The sequence below is a fragment of the Haliotis cracherodii genome, unplaced genomic scaffold (genome assembly GCF_022045235.1).
Source record: "Haliotis cracherodii isolate W230 unplaced genomic scaffold, xgHalCrac1.p SCAF_24, whole genome shotgun sequence".
Lineage (NCBI taxonomy): Eukaryota > Metazoa > Mollusca > Gastropoda > Lepetellida > Haliotidae > Haliotis > Haliotis cracherodii.
The window spans coordinates 4158020-4179635 of NW_027266280.1; the positions used below are offsets into that span (position 1 = coordinate 4158020).

General features: G+C 42.7%; 1 protein-coding gene across 4 annotated transcripts; it reads left to right on the forward strand.

Moving 5' to 3' along the window:
- The first annotated feature begins 209 nt into the window (after positions 1-209).
- Positions 210-21205, forward strand: LOC139472325 (A disintegrin and metalloproteinase with thrombospondin motifs adt-1-like). Of its 4 annotated transcripts, none has more exons than XM_071254772.1 (6): positions 6463-6606; positions 10894-10954; positions 13635-13987; positions 19066-19150; positions 19500-19964; positions 20662-21205. In XM_071254772.1, the coding sequence occupies exons 1-6, from the start codon at positions 6511-6513 to the stop codon at positions 20907-20909; spliced, it is 1308 nt and encodes a 435-aa protein (XP_071110873.1). In that variant the 5' UTR covers positions 6463-6510; the 3' UTR covers positions 20910-21205. The 4 variants fall into 4 exon arrangements, with proteins under 4 accessions (XP_071110876.1, XP_071110873.1, XP_071110874.1 ...); XM_071254773.1 differs by having other exon boundaries at positions 19069-19150; XM_071254774.1 differs by having other exon boundaries at positions 6463-6573.
- Positions 21206-21616: the final 411 nt, after the last annotated feature.

Genomic DNA, 21616 nt, shown 5'->3' on the forward strand with positions numbered 1-21616 from the left:
GCTTGTGTATTGACATTGGATTGGCCTTAGTTGACAATCTATCTATGCGACCTGGTTTCACATTCTGTTTACTACAATTATTCATTGTGTTCACTCCTCTGACAGATCAAGGGCTTTGTGGTGGTTACAGCGAGGGACTTTGCCAGCAAATCAGAACGCGCGGCCCCTGTGTAGGCTTACTTACCACTCATCACATGCCCACTGTCCTATATTTTACTGTAAGCATCTTGTGTCCTGATATTGGACTGACATTAGTTGACGTACATCACAGGAACACCGAGAAGTGTACAAAGAACCTGCACAAACAAGATAAACCTACTGGATTGTTATAATGGAAGTAAAGCTTTCTGATCCTCCAATGGGTGTATGGAAGCTTGCCTGGAGTATCACCCTGTTAATCATAATTTTACCACAGCATTGTCATGGAGACTGCATTAACAACTTAAACACCTGTGAGTGGTATCCCTGGGCGAGCTGGTCATCCTGCAGCAGGACCTGTGGAGGTGGAATCCAGACAAGGACACGAAGCTTGTGCTGTAAGGCCGACCTTGACTATGATGCATGTCTACGAGACTGCAGCCTACCAAACACTGGCAGAGAGACACAGTCCTGTAACACGGACTGTCAACATGGAGGAACATACAGCAATGGCTACTGTCACTGTCCACCCTTACGATACGGCATTTGCTGTGAAAGAGGTAGGGAACAATCTAACTGACGAAGTAGATATTATTCATGGATAAAAATAATACACAATTTTTAATACACAATAGTTGGCGTTTCTTTAGATCAATGTTTTCCATAAAAAGTGTCTACTTTGTGATCCATCAAATTCAAAGTAATGCCTTTCAAACAATTCACTATTTAATGTGTGAGATATATATGAGATCAAACGTTTGATGTGTGAATGTGCAGCATTCCTTACAATCACACCTTTTATCAACAATCCTTATTGTGAGCCATGGATGGCACGATCGTCTCTGTTTATAACTGGAAGCCTATAACAGCCGCTATGTCAGGATCTAGTCCTGCACCATGACTGTGAAATTTATAATTTTTAGGTATGTGTTTTAATTAAAGCTTTGGCAAGTCTAGATTAAAGTAACTGAGTCTAATTTGCTTAGGTTCTTTTGAAGAAAATGTATATAAATTTTTTTTCAATGTTTTCATTGACTCAGTGTTAGTCTAGTCAGGATCCTAAGTGTGTTAGTTCACTCCCCAAGCTGTCAGACACAGTAGTCACAGAATGGTGGTCGAAGTTCATCATTTTTTGTGAACACAAGTGACAAAACCTATTCCATAATCATAAGAAATCTATATCCCTAACAGATATTTGCAATACCAAACATATGCGACAAATGACCATTGTACGTTTCCGTCTATAGTCTGGAAGGTAATTCAAGGTACCGACGTTTACTACAATATCAGAAAAACTAACGGATCTACTCCAGTCAAAGTTGGTATGAGATTATTAAACAGTCATACATAACTGGATATTATATTTAAAGACAATCGGTGCATGAATAAAAAATATGTCTATTTAGCTATCACTATATTTCATCAACAACCAGACCTGTTTCGTCACGGGTGGAACGAGCATTCATTGAAACAGCCATCTGCATAATGCTACCCCTGCGTAACAGGGCCATATGATACAGTTGAACCAATCAACTCAACTCGAAAGGGTGCACGGTAATCACGCACGCACGAATACGGTGTTAGCGTTGGGCGTCTCAACTATTTGATCAAACTTGTGATACTTGTGGCATGCTTGAGGTTATTCATTTGTAAAGACAAAACTGACCCATGACGTAGATGTGCTGTGCATTTACTTAGATGAGGCCCAAGCGGAAGGTGACTGTGCCAAGAGGTGCACGTGGACCAACTGGCGTTCCTGGAGTAGCTGCAGCACCGCCTGTGGAGGAGGCACTAGGACACGAACACGCAATCCATGTTGTCTCAAGGGTTTGACGTTTGACCAGTGTATATCGAACTGCACGTTTTCGTCAACTGACCAGAGAGAGACATCAGCATGCAGTGGTTATTGTTCCAATGGAGGGACAGTTTCTACATCTTTTTGCAGCTGTCCCCCAGGTTATGGCGGTGCTTGCTGTGACATAGGTAACTACTGAATTATTTACTCTCATAAACAATATATAGCTCGACGCAAGTCACATCTCTAATGCAATGAGCAATCAGAATGGCCCTGAGTCGAGAGAACAGTTGATGATGACAATGTGCAAGTGTTAGAGTCATATGTTCTGCTTCGTCCTCTGTTAGTCCCTGATAAAATGTGACCTGCTACCTTGTGTTATCCCACATGACAAACTTAAGGAAAAAATGCATTCCTTGATCCATGGGGCTTTTGTTACAAAACGTGGTGTGCAGAGATACATATACGTATCTATGTCCTGAGGTTGAGAACAATTTGAGCAAAATGAAAGTAAATGCCATTTGAGGTTTACTGAGAAAACACTGTGTGAAATGCTGGACTTCCTTATTGATAACATCTACGTAAAATTTGGGGGTAACACATTTTGGCAAGAAGGAGGCATCACCATTGGCACCAACTGTGTTCCCCTTCTTGCGGATCTGTTTCTTTATCCATATGAATCGGAATTTCCGTTCGGATTGGCAAAGTCAAAACAAGGTAACTTGGCCAAAAAGTTTAACTTAAGCTTCAGGTATATCGATGGTCTGATACAGTTCAATAACAATGAATTAATCAATTCCCTTCCACTGATTTACCCACCTAAACTAGAAATAAAGGAGACCAGTGAGACCGCCTCATCAGTGACAAAACACTCTCCACAAGACTGTATGACAAGAGGGATTTCAATTTTTTTCAATAGTCATCCATCCCTTCATTCCAGCAGCTTCAGCCTCTGGTGTTTACATTTCGCAACTTTTGAAATAGAATCGAGCATGCTCTTTCTACCACGATTTGAAAGAATGCCATATGACTCTTACTCAGAAGTTGTTTGATCAAGGTTACAATATTCAATGCCTCAGTAAAGCTTTCCCAAAGTTTTATGGTAGACATGTAAAAATCATTTCCTAATTTGGCGCATCAGTGGAAAAAAGGATGTCCGATGCAGTTCCCTCTTTTGACTTGCACCATATGTTCCCATGTTTTGTCACTTGAACAATTGACTTGCCTTTGCATGTGTTTGTGACGTATGCCACCGGTGAGGCAGGATATGCTCACCTTTTCGTGAACACCTGGTATCAACACTATTTCATAGTGATTCATAAACACATGCTCATGCAGAGATTTCTATTTGATATGGAAAGGGTTTTATCGATTTATAATTATTATTATTATTATCATTCTTATTATTATTAATTATTATTATTATTATTATTATTTAAGCCATTGCTTACCTGTCCTGTTCATCCAATTTATATGTATTATTAATCACAGTCACACAGAGAGGACACCTTACGACTCAGGCAACAAACATATTTTTTATGCAAAGTGTGTGAGAGGCAATTACTACCGATAGGGCAGGGCAGGATTACTCTTTTCGTGAACACCTAGTTTCATCACCGATTTTCTGTAATCCATTAATTTAATAATTATCACTGCTATTTTGCCTTTTACGCCAAATGAATTCTGTTTCGTCGGATAATCGAGACTGGTTATTGTTTGTCCATCCTTCATATTTGTACCATTTATCATGGTCACACAGAGAACACACCCGGCGACTGCACCAAGTGTTCCCTCCTGGCTTGGTCAAACTGGGGCTCATGCTCAGAGACCTGTGGTGGCGGCGAGCAGTCCAGAACGAGGAAGCCATGCTGCAGACTCCAACAGTCCCAGCAGGAATGTATGGCAGAGTGCGGGTTAACTGGGGAGGACTTGCAAATGACGCACAACTGCAGTCAAACGTGTGACCACGGAGTCTTTACCAACAGCCAGTGTCACTGCTACGATGGTTATAGAGGACGGTGTTGTAACCTTGGTAAGAACTTAAAACAGCTCTGGCTGTCGTCATCTTTGACATCATCTTTGACATTATTCGAATTCTCAAATATAATCAAATATTTCATCTAAAGGTCAATTTGATGGTGTTATTTGCACACATTTCGAAAAATATCAAATACATAATTTTTATAGGTATTTCTTTTCTTTTGCGATATACATTACAGATTTTAATTATAATATGCATGTTGGTGGTGAGTCGTTGGAGAATAACAATGTTATTGTCTTTGTGAGAGTGAATGCTGGTGGTGTGGTTGAGACTGAGTGTTGATGGTGTGGTTGAGACTGAGTGTTGATGGTGTGGTTGAGAGTGAGTGTCGGTGGTGGGGTTGAGAGTGAGTGTTGATGGTGTGGTTGAGAGTGAGTGTCGGTGGTGGGGTTGAGAGTGAGTGTTGATGGTGTGGTTGAGAGTGAGTGTTGGTGGTATGGTTGAGAGTGAGTGATTTATGCGCTAAATACTATTTTCATGTTATAATTCCTTTGTCAAGTTCCTTTTGCAAAACAGTTCAGGCTACTTTGTGGTAAATATGTGCTGTGGTTAGAGGCTTCCATGTATCCCTGAGCAATGTAAGCGTGACTTTTGTAATGTAAGCGTTTCTTTTGACTATTTGTTCCCTTGGAGATTTGATTCATTAGCTCCAGCTGATGTTTCATGTGTACCTCATATTTGTATTATCATCCAAAACGGGCCCCAATTGATATATCGCTTGGATGAGATCAAGCGATATCTACATTGTAGATATCGCTGCAATGATATCGCTGCAATTTCAAAATACTTTGCAGACCATTGTGACGTCATTTGTTACCATGACGACACAATCAAATGACATCACTAATGGCTCTGCTACTGAAGCTGTTAGCAGTCCCTTTTACATAAAACACTGCTTATTACTGTCTACAAACTGAAAAACTTGGAAGAATGATGTTTGATGATAAATAAAGGTTTCTTTTGATATCAAATATATCAACACTCTTTGCCTCGGAGTTGTTACGCTTTTTTCCATATTTTATATCAAAAGACACGATGGTCAGATTCTCTATTTCCTTCACTCCAAACACACCTGACCGCTTGGTGGCGATTCTTCATCGCTGAATAAACCTTGTTTCCTGCTTCTCTTAACCTTTAACCTTTTCCACTTTGTCTGACATCGTTTCAATTTAAATATTTGATGGTTAATGGTGTCAGGAGTTACCCCCCTTGAACGATTCTTCAGCGTATTCATAGATTATGTTCTCACTGAGTATTTGGTATTTTCTGGCAGTGTAGTGCACTGTACAAGGATAGGCATTGTAAACAATAAACGTTTCCACTATGCTTGAAGTACATTTGATGATAAACTGATGATACACTTGTAAACCTTAGGTTTAGAACACCCAATTTTAGTGATGAAGAAATAGATGTAACTTTCTGTTCTGTGTGATAAAATGTGATAGCAATATTTATCCTCATACATTTAGAATTCTCGTAACTTAACAAATCATGAAACTTTTAATGTGTGTAGGATATAAAGTGAATTTGTGACAGATCCAATTTATGCCAAATAGTCTGACCATTGTCCTTGCATCTCTTCAGATTTTAGTTCATTGAATCATGTCACGTGTCACATGCATGTCTGCTGTTCACTTCTATCCATTGTTGTACGTGCTGAGTGTAATTGGGCCCCTTGGAATAACTGGAGAAGGTGCACCAGGACTTGTGGAGGGGGCACCTGCTTTGGATAAACGCTTGCTGCTGCGTTCTGTGTTCAAAGGTACTGCTACCGAAAAGAGTAAGGCATCTTCGAATATAGCCTCTTTGTTGATAAGACATGTTATCGCACAATATCACGATCCGATAGAGGCATATAAGGTCACTTGACAGGAAGTATTTTAGTAAGCTTTAATTGCAGCACCTACGTGCTTGAGAATATATTGCCTAACGTTCGCAAAGAGTTTAGACAGAGGTTTCCCGTCACAGTGCATATGTGTACAAACACAAGGGCGGTTCACTGAGACGTTGCAATCCTATGTGGTATTTCTTTAGTAAATGAAAATATGTCTTACATGGTGACCATTTGACAAAGACGTATATATGATAAAGCGATTTTTACCATCGTTTTATAAGTATCATGTAAATAGCATTTATGATGCAACTTTGTTCATTTGAGCATCCCCATCTCTAAGTCTATAGATTCAATTTACATCAGGTGTGATGTATTGATAATATTTAATAGTTCCACATAGTACTGGTATCAATTATGCCTATTGACATCTGATATCTATTGATAAGTTCATTACGCCCCTGTCTCGTATATATATATGCCCAGTGATAGTATGTCATGCACTTGTTTTTTTATATTTATCAGTAGCATACAACATCCTATGTCTGATCTATTGTGTTTGGGGTGACTCGTTCATGTGATGACACCTTCCCCTTAAAATCGTTATGTCATGTTTACAGAGGCCACGCCCAAAAACTGCTCCAAGTGAGGGACATGTACAGACTACGAGTCGCCAACCTTGCTGCAGGCTTCATCAGACGCCGCATGGCTGCATGGCAGGTTGGAGCTATGATCATGGATGGCTGTTTGAAGTGGGATGGGAAGAGCGTAAGTACAGAGAGAGTCTTCCCAACGACGCAAGTAAAGACAGATATTGCAATGTCACACAAAGTCATGTTTTAACAATAGCTGTAGTTTTCAATTCCCCAAAACCTGACAAAACGAAGTTTCTGTGCGCAATGCTTTAGTAATTAACGTGCATGTATCAATGGCATTCTACAAATTAAAACATCAGTACAAAGCAAGCTATCTCCGACGCCTATTTTTGTTAAACCTATATGTAGTCAAACGTTTATGGGAGATTTACTCGGGAGGCAAATGTTTACGGGAGACTTACTTGGAAGCCAAACGTTTACGCGAGATTTACAGGGGATTCAAACGTTTACGGAAGACTTGATGGGGAGTCAAACGTTTTCGGGAGACATACTGGGAAATCAAATGTTTACGGGAGACTTACTGGGGATTCAAACGTTTACTGGAGACTTGCTTGGGAGTCAAACGTTTACGGGAGACTTACAGTGGATTCAAGCGTTAACGGAAGACTTACTGGGGATTCAAACGTTTATGGGTAACTTACTGGGGCTCCAAACGTTTACGGGAGACTTACTGGGGATTCAAACGTTTACGGGAGACTGACTGTGTAGCCAAACGTTTACGGGAGACTTACTGTGGAGTCAAATGTTTACGGGAGACTTACTGGGAAGCCAAACGTTTACGGGAGATTTACTGGGAAGCCAAACGTTTACGGGAGATTTACTGGGGAGTCAAACGTTTACGGGAGACTTACTGTGGAGTCAAATGTTTACGGGAGACTTGCTCTGGAGTCAAACGTTTACGAGAGACTTACTGTGGAGTCAAATGTTTACGGGAGACTTACTGGGAAGCCAAACGTTTACGGGAGATTTACTGGGAAGCCAAACGTTTACGGGAGATTTACTGGGGAGTCAAACGTTTACGGGAGACTTACTGTGGGGTCAAATGTTTACGGGAGACTTACTGGGAAGCCAAACGTTTACGGGAGATTTACTGGGAAGCCAAACGTTTACGGGAGATTTACTGGGGAGTCAAACGTTTACGGGAGACTTACTGTGTAGCCAAACGTGTACAGGAGACTTACTGTGTAGCCAAACGTTTACGGGAGAGTTACTCGGGAGGCAAATGTTTACGGGAGACTTACTTGGAAGCCAAACGTTTACGGGAGATTTACTGGGGATTCAAACGTTTACGGAAGACTTGATGGGGAGTCAAACGTTTTCGGGAGACATACTGGGAAATCAAATGTTTACGGGAGACTTACTGGGGATTCAAACGTTTACTGGAGACTTGCTCGGGAGTCAAACGTTTACGGTAGACTTACTGGGGAGTCAAACGTTTACGGGAGACTTATTGGGGAATCAAACGTTTACGGGAGACTTACTGGGGATTCAAACGTTTACGGGAGACATACTGGGTATACGGCGCGGACTGGCGATCGGAACTGTTCACAATAAATAGTACTAACAAGCGTTTAGTCGACAAAGTCATCTATATCCCCCGCCCATTTTAATACGTTATGGTCCCAAACCAGGTAACTGACCCAACATTTCTCTTAGCCCATGTCAAAAAAGCTGCAATGGAAATTCTAAAATAAAAATTTCTAAAACTCCTTAATATCAAATGGCACCAGTTCAGTATGTGCTTTATATGTAGACATGCAATGTTTGGCAAGGAAATATTTAACAGTTTATTTGTTATACTCCATTAGTGAACCCACCCTATATAAAAACTTAAATCATGGAAACATGAACAATAAAAAATTCTAAAAGTGCTTAACATAAAAAGGCACCAGTTCAGTATGTGCCTGGTAGACATGCAAAGTTTTGTAAGAAAGTATTTAACAGTTTTTTAGTTACGCTCCGGAAACGAACACCACCCTTATAGAACCTAAGTCCAACTTGTTGCCATGGTAACGTAAAAAATAAAAAAATAAAAATAAAATTCCTAAATAGCAAAAGGTCCCAGTTCAGTATGTGTCTGGTAAACATGCAAAGTTTTGTCAGAAAGTATTGAATGGGTTTTGAGTTATGCTCCGGAAACGAACTGTACCCTATAGAACCTTAGTCCAACCTGTTGCCATGGAAACGTAAAAAACAAAAATTAAAATATTCCTAAGTAGCAAAAGGCACCAGTTCAGCATGAGTCTGATAGACATGCAAAGTTTCGTATCGAAATATTTCACGGTTTCTGAGTTATGCTCCGGAAACGATTTCGGGACGCGAGCACACACGGACGCACGGATGGACAGAACCAATTTCAATATCCCCCGCCAACTTCGTATTCAAGGTATTCACTCTGGAATATTACTCAACGTAAAGGTAAAGTTGACAAATGGAAAAGTTGAACATTGATCATGTCATACAGTTTTGTGGATTAGTTGTTTGTAACGCGCGCGCACATCTGGATGCCATTGACAGCGATCTCTAAATCTCACATTTTATTAATACCAAACCTTGCGGACATGTTCGTCTGTCCTAATAAACTTTACAGAGAGCAATGTCGAAACAAGGGTTAAACACTTTAGTGACTTGCATGCCGGTCACATCCTGGTGATCCACGGCACGCGAGTAAAAACAAGAGATGTGAAGGCATATATGACATTCATATGGAGATGTATGTAGTCCTCAAGTACAACCGATACATCATTTGTTTTCACTGCATCTTTACAGCTGACTGGAGTATTTTAATACACTTCCATATTTTATCATTTCAATAAGTTTTCGTAGCTATATGTATAATTTTTGTTTATTTGTTGCTTAACGCCGCTCTCAGCAATATTCCAGCTATATGACGGCGGTCTGTAAATAATCGAGTATGGACCAGACAATCCAGTGATTGACATCATGAGCATCGATTTACGCATTTGAGATACGATGACATGCAAACAAGTCATCGCGTCTGACCGGTATAGAGGGTATACCGATCAGAAGGTCTGTGTCTCCAGCTCCGGCCGCGTCATACCATTAGACGTTAAAAGATGGCACTTGTTGTTTCCTTGCCTGACGCTCGGCAAAAACAAGGACCGGTCGGTTGGGAGTTGTTTTGTTTGTTGGTTGTTTAACGTCGCACTCAGCAATATTCCAGCTATATGACGGCGGTCTGTAAATAATCGAGTCTGGACCAGACAATCCAGTGATTGACATCATGAGCGACATCATAAGCATCGATACACGCAATTGGGATACGATGACATGCATCAACCACGTCAGCGAACCTCGCCATCCGATCCCGTTAGTCGCCTCTTTCGACAAGCACAGTCGCCCTTTACGGCAAGCTTTGGGTTGCTGAAGACCTATTCTACCCCGGATCTTCACGGGTCGATAGTGATTAATAAATACATGCTTATAATATAGTTAGAAACGTACAATCGACTCCGCTTTTAGCAGGGTTTTCTTGTGATTATGGGAATTGTTTTGCCGCTCTGAATTCTAGTGTATATCTTACAAGGCACTAAACGTGCTTCTATACATGCATGTTAAATGTCTGCACAGGTTACTCTTGTTACAGCAACATCCCTTGCTCCATATAATATACATCATCACAGCGTATTTAAAACAAATATATATTTAGAAGTGTGCTCTTATGCTTATTTACTGTTATTACCGTAAATAATCCAAGGAATTTCCAAAACCCAGAAACACGTAACCGATCCAATTAATCATCCTGGTTTTAATAGTTATTGTGTTTTTCATCATTCAGTAGACCGCCTCCGTGGTCTAGTGGTAGAGCGTCCGCCCGGAGAGCGGAAGGTCCGGGGTTCGATCCCCGGCCGCGTCTTCCCAAAAGACGTTAAAAGATGGTACTTGTTGTTACCCTGTCTGTCGATCGGCATTCAGGGACTAAAAACAATGACTGGTCCGCTCGGAGTCAGTATACTGTGTCTGAGTGGAGTATTCATGTTAAACTGCGGCATGATATCTCAGTGTACTATAAATCGGCATCAGTCCGGACTAGTACAAGCAGCCACACACACGTGCATGCACGTCGCTATATAAGTGCAAAAATTTTGGACGCGACGTTAATTTCACCTCACCAACTCATCATTCAGTAATATGTAGGGATTGAATTGTCTTATATGAGAAGTAATCTTCGTTAGTGGAGTAGAGGGGGCGGTCAGGTAGCCTAGTGGTTTAAGCGTTTGCTCGTCACGCCGGGTTCGATTCCCGACATGGGTAAAATGTGTGAAGCCCATTTCTGGTGTCCCCCCGCCGTGATATTGCTGGAATATTGCTAAACACGGCGTAAAACCGTAATCACTCACTAGTGGAGTAGATTGCAGATAATTTTTCCAAGTCACTTCATAAACTTTTCATCAACCACAATGTTTTGTAGTTTCATCATGGGAATGTACGGCTAACGCTGCCACGGAAGCCCAACATAAATCGACTTTCTTGTAAGTATTCTGTTTGAATGAACACATGATAGATAACATACCACAACATCAATAACAGGACAGTAATTGAACGAAAATTGAAAGATATCCTTCTCCAATCGAAGTCAATTAAGGGTTCCAATCAATTTTCTGTGTACTCATTAAATTTGGCTCTACATCGTTCGCAAAGGGATAAACAGGACATGAGTGCGAGGTTGTTCGTGCATCAATACACCAGTGTCATCCCATTCAGATCTTCACAGCTGCTGCCAATAACGTTTGTAGGTGTTAGTGAGTGAGTGAGTGAGTTGGGTTTAATGCCGATTTTAACAGAATTTCAGTTATATCACGGCGTGTCAGCTTAATGTGGGAAGAAAGCCCGAAGTGATGCAGATCTCAGACGTTTACCATTTCGGTGAAACCCACGAGCACGGGTATGGTCCTGACAAACCTGGAAACATAATTGGGGCGAACCGGGATTCGAACCCACAATCATAGGTTTCTGGCGTGCCCAAGGGACGCAACTCTGCACAGCGAATCGCGGCGCCTAAGACGACTTGGCCACCCGTGCCCCCCTTGTTGGTGTTAACTTACATACACATGTATATGCTACAACAAGACGAGCCATATTAAATCAAGGTAGATAAATCAAGGATCATAAATTCAGGGGTATTTAACTAAACAAAATATTGGAAAATAGTCATTACGTATCAGGTTAGCGAAGACATTTTAAACAACTGTTCCCTGGACGTGTTCTTAAAAGAAAATATTGTTAAAATATACTGATCAACAAAAGTTCCTGTGACATTGAATAAGATTTAATGCAAAGTTATTTTTTTTACAAAATCTGAAACAATTTCGGTTTGCATCAGATAAAAGACTCATGTAAGTGTTCAAATGGTTTAATTTGCCATACTGACTTCAGAAAATGCGTGATTTCATAAAAAATAAATGAACATGCCAAATTGTCAATCTGCAAATCAAAAGCGTGTGTATCCACCTCTGGTTGCGATGCAAGCAACACATCTTCGTCACATGGAATGGACGTGGCATCGCACGAAGTCCTGTGGGATATCTGTCCATTTCTGCTGGAGCAAGTTTCGAAGTTCCTGGAGTGTCTGTGGAACACGTGGTTGACATCGAAGGCGCCGATCCATCTCATCCCACATGTGCTCGATTGGTGAGAGATTAGGGGAGCGAGCCGGCCAGGGGATGACATTCACGTTGTTTTGTTGAAGAGAATCCTGAACAAGTCGAGCAATATGAAGCCGGGCGTTGTCATGTTGAAAGGTAATGCCTGGGTCATGACGACGCAAAAACGGTAGAACAACAGGGCCGATGATCTCGTCGCGGTAGCGCTGTCGGGTCCTCTGTCTTGCTGTAATCCCACCCCATACCATAACGTTAACGCTGCCGCCCCCGAACCGATCTTCTTCCATGACACAATAATTGACGTAACGTTCACCTCGACGTCGGTACACACGAATCCGTCCATCACTGTGGCTGAGGTGAAAACGAGACTCGTCGGTGAATAGAACTTGTCCCCATTGCATGGCCGTCTAGCGTAGACGCTGTCTGCACCACTGTAGACGTGCTTGACGGTGGTTTCCTGTCAAAATGGGACGTCTGGCGGATCTTCTGGCGACAATCCCTGCACATCTGAGGCGGCGACGTACGGTTTGTGAAGATATTCGTCGAAGGCCAGGGATGCTTCTTCACTGTTGCTGGCTGGAATCGATTTCGTAGGTGTGTTGTTCGAATCCAGTTGTCTTGTCGATTATTGGTTACGCGTGGCCTGCCACTCCGAGGATGGTCTCTGACTGCATTCGTCTGTTGCCAACGTTGCTATAAACACCAAATGGTGTTTCTGTTTCTTGCAACATCACGTTGACTGGATCCTGCTTCAGGCATAACAATGGCTCGCAGACGCTCATTTTCGGACAGACGTGGCATTTCGTAATGTTGAATAATTACGTAATTTTATTGTTTTTCTGAGTGGTTGTTGTCAGCACGATGCTAAACAATGCATATGGAATCCCGTTACGGCACATGTTTTTATACCCATTCTCGGGTAGTGAAATGCATGGGTCTTGCATAAAAATAAACTTTTGCATGGAATGCATGCTTTTCTGTAGCAGTTGCGTTTTTTTACTTGATTCCATACATGTACTACAATATTGAAAACCAAACCATTGGTGTCACAGGAACTTTTGTTGTTGAGTATATATGTGTGGGGGTGGGCTGGGGGCTCCTCCTTCCAGAGATAAAACGAGTGTGTTATTGAGCACTGATAATATGAAATAGTTCGTCGCGAAGGTGTTGTAGAGCTTCCGGTCTAGACAGTTTATCTGTTCCTCGTACCATTCTCCCCCTGGCCGATTTTAACGATGTATCACTTCAGAAAGTAGGCTGGCTTAAAACGAAAGAATATGCACACGTGTCGCGTTAGCAACAGTCGAGGACATACTAGTTACGTACCAAAATCTATACTTTCTGTATCCAAAAACACAGTTCGTGAGACAAATCAACAAATAAGTGTTGCATCAGTAGATCTGCCTAATTGACACGTGAACTGCGAACTGTGACATGTTTGTTGTTAGCGTGTAGCTGGTTGTTCAATGATTCATTGACTGGTCTCGCCAATTATCAAAGCTACAAGAACAGATATAACTTTCTGCGCACTTTATCTGTCTTGATGCAGGCTGTATGGAAAGGGGAAAGACGAACAATACCTCTCAACTGGCTGCAGCAATGTCGGCATACGAAGTCTCTCTAATGGCCACTGTCATGTTGGCCGGAGCTGTTCTGACCGAAGGGGCTAGGAGTGTCCCTGGCCTGGCTGTTGCTCCTGCCCATGTGGTCAGTAGCTGGACGGTGGCTGCCCGGGACCGGTGTTACAAGTTGTGTCTGTACATACCCAACTGTGTCTCTGTGAACTGGCGCTGGAAGACAACTCCTGCGGTGTGTGACCTCAACAAGGTGACTGAGACAGACTCCCCTGACGCCGTGACATCTGATGACGAGGCCGTCTACATTGAACTGTCGGCAGAGGAAGTAAGTACATGTATGCAAGGAGGGTAATGAAAAGTGTTCTGTGAACATATTTCTTTTTTCTTCATAAAGTAGAGGGGCAGCTTTAGTTGATACAGTATGAAAACCAATCCCAACATCGCTGAAGCAACCTTTACCTGTCGTAAGAGCCGAATAACGGTGCATGTAATCATAAAACGATTGCATAGATCAATGCCCATGATGTCAACCCCTGGATTTTTTCGCCCAGATTCAATTATTCCGAGACGAACGTCATATTGTTGATTGCGGGTCAAACAAAACAAAAATCAAAACCTATTAATTTGCGAATGGTGTTTAAGACTCAAAGGTACCTGGAGCAACCAGCAATATTGATACTCTAAATTTTCACATTTATATAATATACTGAGTCAAATTAAAAACTTCACATTTTTAAAAGTAATCCCATATATGATATACAACGGACAAATGTATCAGAGAAGGTAATTTTTAATCATTAATGTCCAAAGAAGGATTTTAATTAACGGCGGTAACCATAATTTGTTCCAAGTACCTACGGTATTCGGTAATAACATCAACAGTTTAAATCATAAGTCCCAAGCACGAGAATCTGATGGCACACAAGTTCAGTAGCGTGTATGGACACCATGTGCGTTGACAACTGCCACACAACGCCTCCGCATGGACCTTGTGATGCTTGTGAACACATGATTGGGAAGACGACGCCATTGTTGCTGCAAAATGGTGCCAAGATCTTGCAAATTCTGTGGTTGGTTTTGGAGAGTGCGCAGACTTCTGCATAGAGCATCCCAGACGTGTTCGATGGGATTGAGGTCGGGAGACCTTGAGGGCCAGTCCATGACGTTGACTCCCGCATTCTGAAGGAAATACCTTGTCAAAATTGCTGTGTGGGGTCTGGCATTGTCGTGTTGGAAGATTAAACCGGATCCATGTGCTGCCATAAAAGGCAGAAGTTCTGGTGCCAGTACCTGGCCGCGGTAAGCAGCAGCGTTGAGGTTGCCACGGATGACAAGAAGCCTGGAACGTGCATTGCCACAGAAAGCACTCCCGCCATGACACTTCCGCCTCGAAATCTGTCAACTTCCTGTACACAACACAGGGCGTAACGTTCATGACGGCGCCTCCACACCCTCGCCCTACCATCAGCAAATGGAAGATTAAATCGGGATTCATCACTGAAGACGACTTGATTCCAATTCCATCGATGAGTCCATCGTAAGTGTCAGTGTGCCCACAATTGACGTTGACGTCTGTGTAATTGAGTCAGAATCGGCCCGCAGTATGGCCGTCGTGCTTGAAGGTGAGCAGTTCTCAGACGATTTCGAACAGTTTGCGCACTCAGTCTACCCCTAAACAGTTCATTTCTGGTTGATGTAGCCGTCAAAAATCGGTTACGGAGGTGACGGAAGACAATCTGACGATCCTCTGCATGTGACGTCACACGAGGTCGACCTGGCCTAGGGCGATCGACGGTGGTACCCGTCTGCTGTAGACGCGTCTGTAAATCATAAACAGTCCGTCGACTACAACCCATCGTCCTTGCGACTTCAGCTATGGACGTTCCCGTCTGCAACATGACAATGGCATGTTCACGTTGCACATTTGAAAGGCGTGGCATGACAAATGGCCGTAAAGACTTTTGTTTTCTTGTGTTTTTCTTTTTTTGTTAAGGACTGCTAACAAGTATGGCTGAAAACACGTGCGGTATATACCCATATTCCAAGATCCTTCCAGACAAAATTGAAAAACCCTACTTGGAATCCATCAATACCTGGGCTTTTCCTATTTTTCATAGATTTTACTGACCTTATTATGTCAGTTAATCATGTCTTCTAAATTATCAAACTGTGATTTACTAAGTTTTGGTGTGTAAAGTTTGTGTAATGAAATTTTGCTTTTATTAGTTATTTCTCCACATAAAGAGTATAGTTTCTCCTAAAAATGTCTTTTTTAGTTAAAATGGATTGTCCATCGGTTATTAACTCCCCCTTTTCAGTTATAATACTGTTAATTAGTTTACTGATATAGTTCCTGTTTTCAAGATGACAAAAATAATTTGATGGTTTTTCTCCTTCCTCGTACCTATGGATTCTGTTTCTCATTTGTATTCCCCTTGATTCTTCTTCTTTCAGTTTTGTGCTTTGTATTTAGACAAGTCTGACAGCTTGGATTCACTTATCTGAAAAAAACTCCCTAATTTCCTCTTCGATTTCCTTTATTTTTCCTCTAAGTTTATATTTTCTTCATGTTTGGTTTTCATTTTTTTCGCCTCTCAATTTCATCAAATATGTTCCTGAAAAAAGCGTATCACACTGATTTATAATTCTACATTTAGGTCTTCAGTTTTTCTGGCTTCATCTTTGGAATATTTACCATTTGAATATTCTAGTTTTTGTTTTTCTTTCACTATTTGGATATCGTCATTGTTAAACAGTAAAGATGTATTCAACTTCCAGTAGTCCCTACCTCTTTCTTTGCTAAGTGTATTTGAAAAAGTCAAAGTTATTGCAGAGTGATCAGATTTGTATCCTGGTATAATTGTAGAATATTTATATTGAAACCAAGAAGAAGTCAAGTCTAGCATGTTGTTTTGGCTTTTTCTTCCACCAAATGTATTTCTTTGCATCTTGATTTTTTCTCTCTCCAAATATCAATTAGATCAAAGCTTTCTGTTTTTTCAAGTACTAACTTTATTGCTTTGGGATAATTGATATGCTTATAATTTTCCAAATCGACAGCTGGATTGCGTACCAAGTTCCAATCTCCGTATATGAGCACCGATTCGTCAATATTATTGAATAAAGCATTGTAAAATGGAGGTTCATTTTGATTTGGCGCATAAATATTAGTCAGAGTTATCATTATGCCCTCTATTGTGATATCTCCTATGATATAGATTCCATTAATATCTTGTTTAAATCTATGGATTTTTTTTCTAAAGTATAACAAAAAGAAGGTGTCAACTCCTCTTGCATTTGACTTGTAAGGCGCTATTACATTTTGAATTCCCCATTCATTTCTCATTCATGTGTCGTCTTCTGAATGTCTTGTAGACATATTATATTATATAGACATATATGACTATTCCATGGAGTAGTCCTTGTGCCAAGTAGGCATGCTGGTCGGTCTTGTGGATCGGTGTAAATACGGTGCTGGTGCTGGCGGTATCACATCGGGCTCCGGTGGGGGTGGGGCTCTCAGGGTCTCAGGGGCCGGTGGTGGCGACTGAAGGATCTTGCGCCTCGGTGTGCCTCGCCTTGGTGCTGCTGGCGTGACTGAATAGGGTGGTGTCTGGCGCCGGAGTGTGCTTACTGACGTCAGTACCAGCGGACGTGTGGTTCCTGTCTGCGTCGTGGGCTTGCTGTCGAAGGCAGGTAGCTGCGATGTCATGACGGGTGCTGGTTACGTGATGTGGGTTGCTATGTCGTTCGGGCGGCCGAAGACACACATTGCCGGGGAGATCTTCGTATCAGGGTCAGGTGTGTTACGATATTGTAGCAACGCTCTCTGCACAACGTCAGTGTCAAGTTCTCCCTGCGGGCCTGTGTTGTCAGTGATAAGTCGTTCCATCGTCTTCACACCAATCTCCGCACGACAGTTGCTGTAGGGGAAGGCCACCGATGATAGGCGGTGGTGTACACCCCACCAGGAAGGGCCTGGTCTCGGTCGAGGTGAACTCCATCCCCCCGTCCGATGCGAGCTCTTCTGGCGTCCTGTATGTCACGAAGGCGCGACGTAAGTGGTTTATGAGGCCGGTGGCACCACCTGTCGATACCGAGATGATTGGCCAGTTCGAATATTGGTCCACCGTCACGAGGTAGTGTACACCCCTGTGTACGAAGACGTCCGAGCACACTGCCTGAAAGGAGTAAACAGCCGGGACAGGTGGGGATGGCGGCGCTCCAGGCTGTGATGGTGCCATCCGGTGGCAGTGTTCGCAGTTGTTCCGAGTGGCAGTGATATCGGCCGACATGCCTGGCCAGAACACTGAGGATTCTGCACGGGTGGTCATCATCGATATGTCCTGGTGGGCAGTGTGTAGGGCGCTCAGCACCTCGCCGCGGAGTGAGGGTGGTATGACTACTCTGTCCTTGTATAGGATCACTCCGTCTGTCGATGTAATGTTCTCGCGGTACTGGTGAAAGTCTGGAATTGTCTTCGGAATCGCGATCTTCGAGTCGGGAATGCCATCGACTGCAATTTCCTCCAACATGTGCATATGCTGCCGCTACTGGTGGCCTCCCTGACGCGGCCCCATGTCACTGCCTGCGGTCCCATGTCACTGCCCGCGGTCCCATGTCACTGCCCGCGGCGCACCATGCCAGGTTGTCCTTCTCTACATCGTCGTCGTCTTCCAGCTCGGTTAGGCGAGTGAGTGAGTTAAAATTTATAGTCACATCGGCAGTATTTCAGCCATATCGTGACTACCAAAAGTTATACATAATATATACATTTAAACAATAACGGCCTGTCAACAAAGGACAGTAAAATACCTAGATGATCACAGGATATTATTTAAAACTAGTATACAACCATAAAAAGATGTCACTATACCTAACGGTACAATATAAAAAAGGCTATAGATCGCCCAAGCAGGATTTACTCCATCACTTCAGGTAGGGGGGGGTGGGGGGGAGGCTTCGGGGGGCTTCGGTACGGTACGGTACCTGTCAACGTTCTTGTGGTCCGTTTGCACCAAGTCGTGTCTTCCTCAGCACTGACGATCTCCGCTTGACAGCCTCAACTTGTTTAGTTATAAATAAGAACAGAGTTCCACATGTTCGATCACTTTACTTGAGAAAATCAGCGTGAAATGACAATAACTAAACAAGTATCGAACACGGACTTGCTTATAATTATATCTGGTTCCGGTTCCGATTGCGCATGTGCACTGTTACAAGGGACCGTCTATTACACAGGGGCGCCGTATAGTACAGTGTTCTCTACATAGATACCAGACACCTGGTCTTTGCAATGAATTATTGAGCTTCTTATTGTGTGTAATCAAATGCAGGGTTAATGCAATATTAAATCCCTCACGTACTACCTCAACAATCGTTTAAAGAAAGGTTTCTCTTCAGCAGTCTGGCCGGGTGCGCATGTGTCAGCCACCAGAGATGCATGTACCTGTTCGTGGTCATCAAGGATATCTGTGCCTAAGGCTGGGTAAGTCGTTCACATTTACAAAGCACTAAACAAGAGGCTATTCCAGCTTCGTCATTTGCTGAGAATATACTAGCTGAAATCCATCTCAAGAACCCAATATGTCATAACGTTGTTGTTGTTGCTGTGTCAAATTGTTTACACGAACGGAAGAGGAGATATTCTGAACAGCAAAAAGAGGTACGAGGGATTTTGTTTAAATCTCTGAAGTTTAAAACTTGATACAGGTGACATTGACTATAACCAACAATGGACTGACTTTTGGACAACTTCAAATAGTATGGACCGATTTTAATTAAAGTTTCGTGAAATAACCAGAATGTACATTTTTAATTTCGTTCTTGGCGTTTAGGGTTGAAAACTGACGACACGACGACAGAGGGAGGGACACTCCCTCCCCCTGTATCGACCACTACCAGAGGAGAAGGGGCAGTTCCTCCCCCTGTACCGACCACTACCAGAGGAGAAGGGACAGTTCCTCCTTCTGTACCGACCACTACCAGAGGAGAACGGACAGTTCCTCCTTCTGTACCGACCACTACCAGAGGAGAACGGACAGTTGCTCCTTCTGTACCGACCACTACCAGAGGAGAACGGACAGTTCCTCCTTCTGTACCGACCACTACCAGAGGAGAACGGACAGTTGCTCCTTCTGTACCGACCACTACCAGAGGAGAACGGACAGTTCCTCCTTCTGTACCGACCACTACCAGAGGAGAACGGACAGTTGCTCCTTCTGTACCGACCACTACCAGAGGAAAACGGACAGTTCCTCCTTCTGTACCGACCACTACCAGAGGAGAAGAACGGACAACAGGTAATATGAGAAACATCCTAATAAGGCTTTGTGAAACCAATGAGTTGCTCTGCATCTCCGAAATATTGATAACATTGTAACTGATAATTCTTTATGCAGAGCATCTTTGTAACATTCGATATTCAGCAACTTATCTAAAATATGGATACAGTTACTGAAATCTGTCAATGGTATTATTATGTTCACAGGACATTGCATCAACTTAAACTAAGACTTCAGCGTTTTCTTTTAGGTTAATACCAGTATAACTAAACCCCGGTGAGCGATACCCCCCTTTTAAAGCTCACCTAGACCAAATGACCAAATGTGCGTTATCGCTGTTCCGGATTAACACTGGTTTACGCTGCTTTTGGCATCATTCCAGCAACATTACGTCCATTTGTCCGCCCGTCCGCCCGTCCTTTAGTTTTGTACTTTCGCTGTGTATTCCGGTGGTTTTTATAAACGGTTGACTTGTCTTTGCATGTGTTTATGATGGGTGCCGGTGCTGGGAAGGGGTGTGCTCATCTTTTCGCAAGCACCAGGTGCGTCACAGTTAGATGGTGATTAGTGGTCACATGTCCATCATTTACCTGGAATTGTACAGTCGACTTCACTTTGGGCAGATGTTTCTTTAGAACATAGAAATGGTTTTGACTTTTATTTGTTCTTGGTATGTATATCAAACAGGCTAATAGGTATCATTGCTTTATTACAGGGCAGCCTTGTTCTCCCGACTTCAAGCCTTATGACAAGACTATCTTACGTCGTAACAGACGATCCATATACTCTTCGACGGTTAAAGGATGTTTTACGGCATGCCTCAATGAAACGGAATTTGTTTGTCGTTCTTTTGACCTCAGGCCAATTGCCAGAGTTTTGCTCTGCAAATTTTCTGATGTCACCAACGATTGGCAGAGGACTATCGAAAATGTAACATACTATGAGCGAGTATGTCCTCTGTGAGACACTTGCTTAATAAGTCACATATACTGAACCGCAAAAGAAACGTCACCCCAAGTAACACTGCATGGAAAATTTGTCATTTATATATCTGGTTAGTGTTTGGAAGACCAAGGGCCACCACCCGACGTCAGGATCGTCAGATTGTGCGACAGCATCTTCAAGATCTCTTTGTTACTGCTGCAGAAACTGCTCGACAGACCATGGGGCACACCAGCGACACATTAGTGCGGAAACCGTGCGTCGACGATTAACAAGCAGACACCTCCACTGTCACAGGCCACACCACGTCATCGCCGGAACCGAGAGAGAGAGAGAGAGAGAGAGAGAGAGAGAGAGAGTCCGGTGACACTGTGGGGAACGTTATTCGGATGCTTGTGTTGTACAGAGAGACTCGTGGTCCGAGCATCATGGTATAGGGTGGAATTGGTCTTGCACAGAAGATCGGCCCTGATGTCTTCCAGATCATTGGTCCAGGGAGAGGCAATGGTGTCACAACAGCTGGATACATTGATCAAGCCTTGAGACAACACGCCATACCTCATTAGGCACATCGCCGAAACCACGAGTTTCAGCATGATGACGCCCGTGCCCACACTGAGAGACTAGTGTTGTGTTTCACTTTAAGATCATTTGACACTTTAATGTCAACCTAGATGATCAGTTTTACCAAGTTTCATCAATTAATATGTCTCAAAGTATGTTTACAG